The sequence below is a fragment of the Acinonyx jubatus genome, chromosome B3 (genome assembly GCF_027475565.1).
Source record: "Acinonyx jubatus isolate Ajub_Pintada_27869175 chromosome B3, VMU_Ajub_asm_v1.0, whole genome shotgun sequence".
NCBI classification, from domain to species: Eukaryota; Metazoa; Chordata; class Mammalia; order Carnivora; family Felidae; genus Acinonyx; species Acinonyx jubatus.
Window position 1 is genome coordinate 86415930 of NC_069386.1, and position 12189 is coordinate 86428118.

Genomic DNA, 12189 nt, shown 5'->3' on the forward strand with positions numbered 1-12189 from the left:
GGGGAGGGAGGCAACCACCTAGAAGACTTTTCATTGGCCCCGAGCCACAGAGGCCGTCAGCTTCTCCCCCTTCCGGACGCTGAGTGGTTGAGGCCGAAAAACAACGCCTATAGTCATTGGCTGGGCCCTGCTGTCAGTCCTCTCGCGTCTCGCAGCGCGACACAGTCAGGCGCGGCCTGTAGAGCAGTCTGGAAGCCTGCTGCAGAGAGAAGATGGCGGTCGCGGTGAGAACTTTGCAGGAGCAGCTAGAAAAGGCCAAAGAGAGCCTAAAGAACGTGGATGAGAATATTCGCAAGCTCACTGGACGGGATCCGAATGACGTGAGGTAAGAGGTGGATGAGAAATGCCGGGTCCGAGAGATAGCTAGCAAGCTGGGGTGAATTGGGGGCGGGAAGGGCGGCCAGCCTTGAGAAGACTAGAACATCGAGGCCTGTTCCCGGGAAGGCGGGAGAACCCCGTCCTGGACGAGGTGAGGAGTCTCCCAGGTCCTCGACGTAGGTTTCGGGGCTCAGGTGCGCGAGGAAGGAAAGTGGGTCCTAGCCATGCCGGATGGCTTCCTGCCGTGTTGGAAGGCCTGGGCTGCCGATTCCCGCCCTCGACCCTGCAGGCCGGGAACTGCAGCACAAAGCCCCTTCCCCATCCGGCGGCTTCCCGGCCTGGTGCTGGTCCAGAGACCCTCCTGGGACGCGGGCCGCCGCCTCTCCCCCGCAGGCTTTTGCCCACGTGCAGCTTCCTTGGAGTTGGCGAAATTCGGGCCTGATCCAAGCTTATTAATGGGTAGTGGCAATGAGGTAAATATAATTCCTGTGATGCTGATTTTGTAAAAAACAAGGGAGTTAAAGTAGTATTTCCTGTCTGGTTTCAAGCACGTGTATTTGAAACCGTGTAATTTGAACCTTTCTGGTCATTTTTCTCTATGATGTACCGCATCCGTGGAATGTGGGGTAACATTAAATAAGTCCACATGGTTTTCTTACTGGTTTGTAAATATCTTTTAGGCCTATCCAAGCCAGATTGCTGGCCCTTTCTGGTCCTGGTGGAGGTAGAGGACGTGGTAGTTTATTGCTGAGGTAAGATTTTCTTAGGACTTAATTTACATGCTAAGATTGTACAGACTTAATACTAAATTAAGTGTTGGTCTAAAGATTCGTGGTAGGGTCAATGTTAGAAATGTTTGTGTTTTGTTTAAAGCTGTGATCAGCTGTAGTTTTCCGTGTACTTGTCTTGGAACTTCATTTATATGTAAAACTAGAGACTGAAGAATACATTAACTACCAGCTTTGTGTAAACTTGGTTCATTTTTGTGGTTTTTAAAATAGTGCTAAAAAGCATCTTGGAGTGAATGCTTGTTTGTGGTTGCTATAATTAGAAGGGTTTTTTTTAAAACTCAAATTGTCTTGCTAAAGGGAAATATCATTTATCTTAAATTTCAAGTGTTTTCTGTTGCACATTTTTAATTGCAGGCGTGGATTCTCAGATAGTGGAGGAGGACCCCCAGCCAAACAGAGAGACCTTGAAGGGGCAGTCACTAGGTACGTTGGAGGAAAGGTTCCGAAGACATTCTTGTATGCTCTTTTCTGAGGTAGCATGTAAGTTTAAGTATTTAATAAATATTGTTCAATTGTGTTAGAGTTGAGCAGTATACCACTTCCCTTGATTCTGTTCCCTTTACGTTTGACTGAACTAAGCCGATGTCCCTCAGAACTCAGTTCTTCGCTAACAATAACAGACATTTTACCAAAATAAAGATCATGAGAAGAATAAGATTGAGAAAATAGTTTGTGCCACTTTTCTGCTTTGTACTATAAAAATTTAACCACTTGAGAAACACAGGATATCAATATTTGGATTAAGCATTGGTGACACACTTTATCCTTTTACTACCAGAGGATAGAGTAGAATGGGATGGAGACTGATAAAATGAGACTTCTAGAAATAAGTCATAATAAAAGTAATCACTTGACCTTGGTATGCACTTAAATCAAATTTTAAAATTTGGCCTTTAAAATTCTTCTATGTTAGGCTGGGCGGGGAGCGTCGGACAAGAAGAGAATCACGCCAAGAAAGCGACCCAGAGGATGATGATGTTAAAAAGGTAACTGAGATCAAAAGAACTTTCTATACCATCTTAGTATGTTTTGGAGTGCCACCCTTGAATATGCTTGTTAAATTACTGAGATTTGTTTTCTCCTGCAGCCAGCTTTGCAGTCTTCAGTTGTAGCTACCTCCAAAGAACGCACACGTAGAGACCTTATCCAGGATCAAAATATGGATGAAAAGGGAAAGCAAAGGTATCTTTAGTTTTTTATGTGTGAGAAAATTGCTGTCAAATAATGCAATTTTAGGAAAATTTATCTTTAAAAATTGTTCAAGTGCCTGTAGTATGTTTCTTTTAGGAAATGGTGAGCTTAAAAGTGGAACCTACTGAAATTGAATTTTTCTTTGTTCTTTAGGAACCGACGAATATTTGGCTTGTTGATGGGCACTCTTCAGAAATTTAAACAAGAATCCACTGTTGCTACTGAAAGGGTATTTACAATTTTCCTTTGCTTCCTTTAAGTTATCAAAGTAGTTTATTACATGTTTTGAAAAGAGTGGAAATGCTCTTGAGACTGAATTGTAAGCCTAAAATGAAGCTGAGAAAAAAACTTGTAAAATGTTCTGAATTTGTTATATTTTTAGCTGGTCTCTTTTTGAGGTCCTGTGAAGTAACAGAATGAACTTCTCTTTATAGAGCCAAGAGCCTTGGTCTGTGACTCAGGAGAATTGGGTTCTGATCCCAGCTCTACAACAGTCTTATTTTGTGGTCTTGGAGAAGACTTGTCATTCTTTAGGCCCCAAAGTACTTTCTTTCAAACAAGGGAGTGGAACTCAATCAGCATTGTAGTTCACTAATTCCACATAGCACTCTGGAAGTAAAAGCCTAAACATTCCCTGCCTTCCACAGTTTGTTTAACTATGCAATCTTGGTAGAAGTTTTTGTTTTATTAAACCTACAAAACTGTGTCCTTGGTGTTGAACACCCAAGTTATTCTCAAGGGAGAACTGTGGTGGAAAGGGAGATAACAATTCAGTTATAGATTAATAAAGTTCTATTATAGTTTTTATATGTTAACTTCCCTAGAGAATATAAAAGGCTTCAAAGCATCATGTTCGAAAATAGGATGTCCCTTCTGTCTTATTCTTTGATTCAGGAGAAAGAATAACTAAAGATAACTTACAAAGACAGTGCTCTTCTTTTTTAGGTTAATTATGAAAGAACCTTATTTAAAAGTTATGTTAAATGGAACAGTTATTGATAGTATGGCTAATGTCCATGGTATTTCAATTTTTAAATGGAAAGGCTTCAGTCTGCCTTTCATGAAAGAGAAATTGGGATTAGCTTCAAATGCTAAGTACTAAGTTTGAATTAGCTGGTATCCTGAATTGCAAATATGAAACCTATACAGATAACTTAGTAAAATTGTAATGTTTCATATAATCACGATATGTAATAAGTTGTTAAAGATCATCCTTTATTTTCAGCAAAAGAGGCGCCAGGAAATTGAACAAAAACTTGAAGTGCAGGCAGAAGAAGAAAGAAAACAAGTTGAAAATGAGAGGAGAGAACTGTTTGAAGAGAGGCGTGCTAAACAGACAGAACTGCGGCTTTTAGAACAGAAGGTTGAGCTTGCGCAGCTGGTGAGTAGTAGTTCGGAATTGGAATTCTAAGATTGGTAATCCTTCATGTTTACAAAAACCTGACCTTTTACCTTTTCTTTAGCAAGAGGAATGGAATGAGCATAATGCCAAGATAATTAAATATATAAGAACTAAGACAAAGCCCCATTTGTTCTATATTCCTGGAAGAATGTGTCCAGCTACCCAAAAATTAATAGAAGAGTCACAGAGAAAAATGAATGGTAAGTGTACATGTAGAGATACAGTGAAATTTTCTTAATGAATAAGGTGACACACTCAACGTATACATGTTTCCTGTAATTGTGTATCAGTAGTTTTTTTTTTTTTTTAAAGATTCTGTGAGATCGTAATGGGTTTGAAGCAGGAGTGTTTGATTTATGATGGAATTTAACCTGAAACTTACCATGTTTTAGGCAGTATTTACATAGATTTCTTAGGTGTCTGAATGAGAGGATTTCTTTTTAGCCAGATATAAATGCTAATGAAGCAAGACAAAAGTGAACATTGATGTAATCCATAGAGCACACATGGAAGGATAGACACTGCTGAGATGGTGATTAGATGATTAGTGTTTTTCTGGGATCAGAAAAATTAATGCATGATATGATAGCATAAAAATGATTGTATTTCAAACAAAATTTATTTCTCATCCAGCATGAAGTAAAATGGCAAAAAATTGTTTTGTTTTTCCATCAGTTGGATAATGTGGTGTAGTTGCCTACTGATAATAGGTTTTTGGGGGGATCTTTGCTTGTGTCATTTTATGTCAATTTGTAATTGCTTGCTATAATCAGTCTTGTGTCATTATCTCTTTACAAAAAGACATTTAGATAAAGCTTGATGACAATTTGTGACTAAGTGTCAAATTGTGAGTTTGAGGATTTTTAATTATTTATACATGTATGTTTTTACCCTTTAGCTTTATTTGAAGGTAGACGCATCGAATTTGCAGAACAAATAAATAAAATGGAGGCTAGGCCTAGAAGACAATCAATGAAGGAAAAAGAGCATCAGGTGGTGCGTAATGAAGAACAGAAGGCGGAACAAGAAGAGGGTAAGGTGGCTCAGCGAGAGGAAGAGTTGGAGGAGACAGGTAATCAGCACAATGATGTAGAAATAGAGGAAGCAGGAGAGGAAGAGGAAAAGGAAATAGGTATAGTACATAGTGATGCAGAGAAAGAACAGGAGGAGGAGGAACAAAAACAGGAAATGGAGGTCAAGATGGAGGAGGAAACTGAGATAAGGGAAAGTGAGAAGCAGCAGGATAGTCAACCTGACGAAGTTATGGATGTGCTAGAGATGGTTGAGAGTGTCAAAAATGTAATTACTGAGCAGGAGGTAATGGAAATCAATCAAGTTGGAAGTGTAGAACCTTCAGAAAATGAAACTAGCAAAGAACTGGAGCCAGAAATGGAATTTGAAGTTGAGCCAGATAAAGAATGTAAATCTCTTTCTCCCATGAAAGAGAATGCCTGTGCTCTAGAAATGGAAAATGAGCCTGAGGAGAAAGAAGAGAAAGAATCTGAGCCTCAGCCTGAGCCTGTAGCTCACCTCCAGCCCCTGCCTCAGCCTCAGCCCCAGCCTGAGCCTCAGCTTCAGCCTGAGCCCCAGCCCCAACCCCAGTCCCAGTCCCAGTCCCAGACCCAGACCCAGACCCAGACCCAGACCCAGACCCAGACCCAGCCCCAGCCCCAGCCCCAGACCCAGACCCAGACCCAGCCCCAGACCCAGCCCCAGCCCCAATCCCAAGCAGTACTCCAACCTCAGCCTCTTTCTCATCCTGAGACTTTGCCATTAGCTGTTTTACAGCCACCAATTCAGGTTATTCAGGAGCAAGGGCATTTACTACCTGAAAGGAAGGAGTTTCCTGTGGAATCTGTAAAACTCACTGAGGTGACGGTAGAGTCAGTCTTAACAGTTCATCCAGAGAGCAAGAGCAAAACCAAAACTAGGAGCAGAAGTAGAGGTCGAGCTAGAAATAAAACCAGCAAGAGTAGAAGTCGCAGCAGTAGCAGTAGTAGTTCCAGTAGCAGCTCAACCAGTAGCAGCAGTGGAAGCAGTTCCAGCAGTGGCAGCAGTAGCAGTCGAAGTAGTTCCAGTAGCAGCTCCAGCACCAGTGGCAGCAGCAGCAGAGACAGTAGCAGCAGCACTACTAGCAGTAGTGAGAGTAGAAGTCGGAGTAGGGGCCGGGGACATAATAGAGATAGAAAGCACAGAAGGAGCGTGGATCGGAAGCGAAGGGATACATCAGGACTAGAAAGAAGTCACAAATCTTCGAAAGGTGGTAGTAGTAGAGATACAAAAGGATCAAAGGATAAGAATTCTCGGTCCGACAGAAAGAGGTCTATATCAGAGAGTAGTCGATCAGGCAAAAGATCTTCAAGAAGTGAAAGAGACCGAAAATCAGACAGGAAAGACAAAAGGCGTTAATGGAAGAAGCCAGGCTTTCTTAGCCTATTCTTTGCAGCAGAAGATTTCTTGATGAGTAAAAGGATTACCTTCCCTTGTAAGGAGGATGCTGCCTTAAGAATTGCATGTTGTAAAAAATCTTTTTGGAAAATACAGACTGTTTGTTTACCAGACATTCTTGTACTTTTTGCATAATTTTGTAAGAGTTATTTATCAAAATTATGTGAGGTTCCAAAATATGTACAAATAATAATAATAAAAAAAGATTAACATCCCTTGTCATCTTTTTTAAATAATCCTATACTCTTCAGTAAGAATCTGTATATTTTAATAGGTAAATCTTTAAGTCTGTTCCCTTCTAATTCTGTACCATACTTTGCTTTTGTAGAAATAAATGTGCATTTCTTTCATTAGTTTTGGGATGTCCTCGTTGACACTTGTATAATAAATACCCTCTTGATATCATTTTCAGCTTTTATCACTAGATACTGAACGTGATTAGAATGTCTTTGAAGGTTTCTTCACTTTTACTTGCCTTAGATGATTATTTTGAGTTGTCAAAGTCAGATCTTTGCAGTTTTCAGGGGGAACATAGTTCTCAAAGTCATTTACTATTTTTTTTCTAATCTCCCTTGTTATTTTAATCTAAGCATTTCCCCCTGTTTCTCATATATAAATCATATATTTGGTAGATAACTTAAAACAGTATAATTTGGTTCGCATTTTCTTCATGATTATGGGAGCATCATTCTTTTGTCTCCATGGCTACTTGTGTGATATAGCATATACATCTATTGAAGAAAATAATCACTTTGTAGGGGAGGGAGGTAGAAAAGTATACTCTAAACTTGGTTTTTGAGTTTGTGGTCTTGTCTTAACTTTTGTGTTGGCTCTAACTGAAACATGCCAATATGTGTTTTCAAGAGTTTTTGTTTAAGTATTGTATGAAAGTTTACAGAATGAAGGAAGTTCATCTACACTTGAATCTGTAAGCAAGATAACACACAAGTGTACCAAGTGATTAACTTTGTTGTTTTATCAATTTGTATGAATTTGGAGTATCTGTTGCCATTACTATACATGTGCAAATAAATGTGGCTTAGACTTGTGTGACTGCTTAAGACTAGTACTTGTATTAACTTTTTGATGCTTTTACACAAGAGAGCACTTTAATTGCAAATGGCCTTTGAGTTCATAACATCGACTGGTATTAGGCTTGACTGAATATTATTTCTTCCCTTGACAAGTAAATGGTGACAGTGAAAACAATAAGTATTTCCAGCACTGTAAAAATATAAGAGGACATATTCAAGTACTCTAAAAAAAATCCCTTCTTGGAATAATTATTAAACAGTAAGTGAGTGGAACTTTTGAAACTGCAGAGCTAGCTACCTGCGTTCCTGGGCTAGTTTCCAGCGAGTAACTTCATCCGGGGGTTTTAATAATTTCTGGGATGCAGTATAAATTTTATCCTGTATAACATGATAAGGAAAAGGTTGGTAAAAATTTAAAAGGGATGACCGTAAATGTAACCTGGTTCTTAATTTCCTTATTAGATGAATCTAAAATAATTGTATGTATTAAGGTCCTTTGTAAAAATTAAGTTTTCACTCATTTTTACCTGGAAAACTTGAACACTTGTCATGATGCTTTTCAGGAATTAATTTTGGCTTTAAGCTCAGTTGTTGAAAGTGGTAATGGGGCTGTAATGCATGGAGAGAAAAAAAGATCTTTGGAATTTCAATTTTTAATTATCTTAAATTTATATATATATATATATATATATATACACACACACACATACATACACACACACAATTCTATTTTAAATTCTTTTTTTTAACGCTTATTTTTGAGAGAGAGACAGAGAAGGGGGAGGGACAGAGAGAGAGGGAGACCACAGAATCCAAAGCAGGTTCCAGGTGGTCAGCGTGGAGTCCCATGCGGGCTCAAACTCACAAACTGCAAGATCAGAGTCAGATACTTAACTGACTAAGCCACCCAGGCACCCCAAGAATTCCATTTTAAATTTTATAACTAGTGATATGCACTTCTAAATTGGAAGTTTTTTTTTTTTTTTTTTAATGTTTTATTTGTTTTTGAGAGAGAGAGGGAGACACAGAATCTGAAGCAGGCTCCAGGATCTGGGCTGTCAGCACAGAGCCCAATGTGGGGCTTGAACTTGTGAACCATGAGGTCATGACCTGAACCGAAGTCAGCCACTTAACTGACTGAGCCACCCAGGTACCCCTGGAAGACTTCATTTTTAAAACTGAAGGATTTTTTTTTTTTTTTTGGTGGTGGTGGTGGTGGGGGGTGTCTTTGATTTTTTGATGTTTCCAATTAATGCTTTGTCCTTAGAAGTGAAATTATATGGAATTTATTTTCAGAGAACCATGTAATTGGTTCCTTACAAAGATACAAGAAGAATGTAAAAGTAATGACAGTTTCCTAGGGAAAAGAGATAATGGGGTCCTCCTGTTGGATGTTACAAATTCTTGTTAATGGAAAATTTAGAAGCAGAAGATGGATAGGGCTCAAGACTAAGGACTGAAATTAGTTTGGAGACATCAAAGGAGCTGTTTAGGAAACATCTTGATTAACTGAAATCCCAAGGTTTGCACATAGAAGATAGTTTGATCTTCAGTGAGTTGTATTTCCAAATAGGGCTCATTTATGCACTATTTCTAGAACTCCAGTAAATACACAAATACACTTTAGTAATTACGTTAAACAAATCCCACCAAAGTAATAAATTATAAATTGACATAAATTTGAAAGTAAAGCTACTAATGATTATATGGTGAAGTAACACGAACCAGTGTTTGTCAGAACAAGTCATTAAAATGTTTTGGGGTTCAATTACTTAAAACGTTTAAAAAAATTTTTTTTATTGTTTATTTTTGAGAAAGAGCAAGCAAGGGAGGCAGAGAAAAAGGGAGACAGAATCCGAAGCAGACTCCAGGCTCTGAGCTGTCAGCACAGAGCCGGACACGGGGCTTGAACTCCAGCCGTGAGATCATGACCTGAGTCGAAGTTAGCTGCTTAACCAACTGAGCCACCCAGGTACCCTCCACCCCCCCCAAAAAAAGAAGAACTTTAAATCCTTGAGTAAAGTCTTAACCAGTTTTCCTTCTTGAGGTAATTCCATTAAAGCACTTAGCCTAGAAAACAAATTACATGGTTGGATCTTCGTACTAATATGTCAGTGAAGAAGACTGCAACTTGATAAAAAATAAACCTGAGAAATATGAAAATTTCTTAAATATTTTTATGTCCCCTAGCATTATCTTTTCCAAAAAATGATACTCAAATGCCTACAACTGCTTCCTATTGCCATTTGAGTACTCTGATTTTCTTAAAATCACTACTTGCCATCACTGTCCACTTGCTTTATTTTCATAACATTTACCATTGTATCATATAGTTAACATTGAACTTCGGTTTATTTGCTTCTCACTTGAATGCACGCTTGAGAACAAGGTTTTTAAAATTATTTTTAACCCATTGCTCTATTTCAAATACTTAGGATGGGACCTTGTGCATTATAGGCAATTTATAAGTAAATTACGACAAGTCCTTAACATGGCTTCTGTGATTCATTCTGTCTTTCAAACTTTAGTTGCATCTCTTCCAGCACATAAAGTATGCTTGTTTCAAACAGTGAACCAAGATGCAGCTAGGAGCCATTACGGCTGGAGCAGAGTAACCAAGGAGAAAGGTTGTAAAGTATTTCAGAGAGGTAATGGGGGTAGGTGAGCAGCTGGTACAAAGCATTACAGGCCATTTTAAGTCTATAGGGATTTTTAGGTGAAGTGATAATAAAATTTATGTTAACAGAATTACTCTGGCTGCTGTGCTGAGAAAAGATGAAATGGGGCCAAGAGCAGGAACAGAAACGAGACTATTGCAATAATTAGGCAAAATAAATGACTTAAACCAAGATGTTTAAGTTGTAAAAGTGGTCATCAGGTTTTGGGTAAAGATATTTCCCAGGGGATATGCTGGTGGACTGTGGTGGTTGTGAGAAGTCAGGATGAGTAAAGATTTTACCTGAACAACTAGAAATTAATTGCCATTAGCTGAGATGAGGACTAGAATGAACAGGTTTGGGGATAGTGGATATGAGTGGGTTAGGAGTGACCCAAACTCTGAACATGAATATCTCCATTATTCAGTTTCCTTTAATGTTTTTCCATAAAGGTCTTAGATATCATTTGGGAAATGTATTCCTAAGTAACTGACTCATACATGGATAAACAGATTGCTCTTTTATTGAGATTAACAGACACTATATACAACTTTATGAATTGTCAGAATGCTAACACATATGTAATTGCTGAGGTGAAGAACTAGAATATTGCCAGGACCCAAGAATCCCTTCCAATGATTTCTCCCTCCCTTTCCTGCCCTACCATGACCACGTACTAAAACAAGGAAGCTCTAATCCATGGCAGCCTACTTCAGCAAACTAAAACCTAAAACAGAGTAAATTCCTTGAGGTGTCTCAAGGTTAGGAAATTGAAAAACCTACAGACAGCCAATCACAAACAGCAACTTGGCTTTCACAGATAAGGCAATTGCTTCAGCTATAGCCAATCAAATAATTTCCTTGCTTTGCTTCCTGTCTGCTCTATAAGAGCCTTTCCCCTAGCTCTTGACAGGAGTTTAGTGCTGCCCAGATTCAAATCAATGTTTGCTCAAATTTCAAAATTTTACAGTGTGTTAGTTTATCTTCTATACAACGCTATCCTGACTTTATGGTAGTCACTTACTTGCTTTCCTTCATAGTTTTGAAAGTGATTCATGCATTCTCAACATTGGTTTATTTTTTCATCTCCTATTTTTTACTCTACATAAATGAGATCATAATGTATTTTGTATTTTGACTTCTTTTGCCCACATGTTTCTGTGACTCATTTTTGTATGTCACTTAATATCTATCACCAATATATGGATATTGAGATTGTTTTCAATTTTAGGGTCTTACAAGTCTGCTATAGAACATTCATGTCTTGGTAAACATATGCATGGATATATGGTATATTTAAGAGTGTAATCACTAGGTCACAAGTTACATATTTTTTAATGTGGATTTTCTAGATGACTAATGTGGTTATGTTTTCCATTTTTTGAAAAAACCTTTAGATATCCTCTTTGGGGACTGTCTCTTCTTGATTTTAAGAGTTCTGTATTTATTCTGGAAATAAGTCTATTGAATATATGCACTGCAAATATCTTCTACTTTGTAGCTTGGCTTTTCACTTTTTTAATGGTATTTTTTTTTTGATTAAGAAGATTTCTTGATTAGGGGCTCCTGGGTGGCTCGGTTAAGTGTCTTGACTCTTGATTTTGGCTCAGGTCATGATCTCTCTCAGTTTCATGATTTCGAGCCCCACATCCGGTTCTGTGCTGACAGCACTGAGCCTGCTTGGGATTGTCTCTCCTCTCTGTCCCTTCCCTGCTCATGCTCTCTGTCTCAAAATAAATATATAAAGTTAAAAAAAAAATTTGTAGGGCACCTGGGTGGTTCAGTCAGTTAAGCATCTGACTTGATTTTGGCTCAGGTCTTGATCTCATGGTTCATGGGTTCGAGCCCTGCATCGGGCTTTGTGCTGTTGGCCCTGTCCACGTGGACTCGGAGGGATTCTCTCTGCCCCTCCCCCACTCTCTCAAATAAACTTAAAAAAGATTTCTTGATTATAATATTAAGTTTATCCATATTTTTATGGTTAATTCCTTATGTGTCTTATTTAAAATTCCTCTCCTCTCGCAGTTGGTGGGTTAGAGCCTCGTGTCAGGCTTAGTGCTGACAGATCAGAGCCTGGAGCCTGCTTCAGATTCTGTGACTCCCTGTCTCTCTAGCCCTCTCCCCACTCTCTCTCTCTCAAAAATAAATAAACATTTTAAAAAATTTAAAAATTTAAGTGCCTCTCCTCATTTCAAGGTCAAGAAAATAGTCTCATATTTTATCTTTAAGAAGCTGTGTTACCTTTTCTTATGTAACTCGATTATTTCCCTGGAATTGGTTTTTGTGTATGCTGTGATTTTGGGGTTATTTCTCATTTCTTTTTTCCAGGTGAATGTAAAATTGCCCAA

General features: G+C 38.6%; 1 protein-coding gene across 1 annotated transcript; it reads left to right on the forward strand.

Moving 5' to 3' along the window:
* Positions 1 to 65: 65 nt before the first annotated feature.
* On the forward strand, positions 66 to 7211 carry PNN (pinin, desmosome associated protein). Its single transcript, XM_015061565.3, has 9 exons — positions 66 to 325; positions 999 to 1070; positions 1464 to 1532; positions 2023 to 2095; positions 2197 to 2291; positions 2454 to 2529; positions 3526 to 3681; positions 3764 to 3902; positions 4601 to 7211. Exons 1-9 carry the CDS (start codon positions 213 to 215, stop codon positions 6109 to 6111), a joined length of 2304 nt encoding a protein of 767 aa, XP_014917051.3. The 5' UTR covers positions 66 to 212; the 3' UTR covers positions 6112 to 7211.
* Positions 7212 to 12189: the final 4978 nt, after the last annotated feature.

Excerpts from the sequence above, each read along its gene's own strand:
- PNN (XM_015061565.3), top strand. The coding sequence starts at position 213 with ATGGCGGTCGCGGTGAGAACTTTGCAGGAGCAGCTAGAAAAGGCCAAA. Across the intron at positions 326-998 it reads CGGGATCCGAATGACGTGAG|GCCTATCCAAGCCAGATTGC; the intron begins GTAAGAGGTGGA and ends AATATCTTTTAG. Across the intron at positions 2,292-2,453 it reads GATGAAAAGGGAAAGCAAAG|GAACCGACGAATATTTGGCT; the intron begins GTATCTTTAGTT and ends TTTGTTCTTTAG.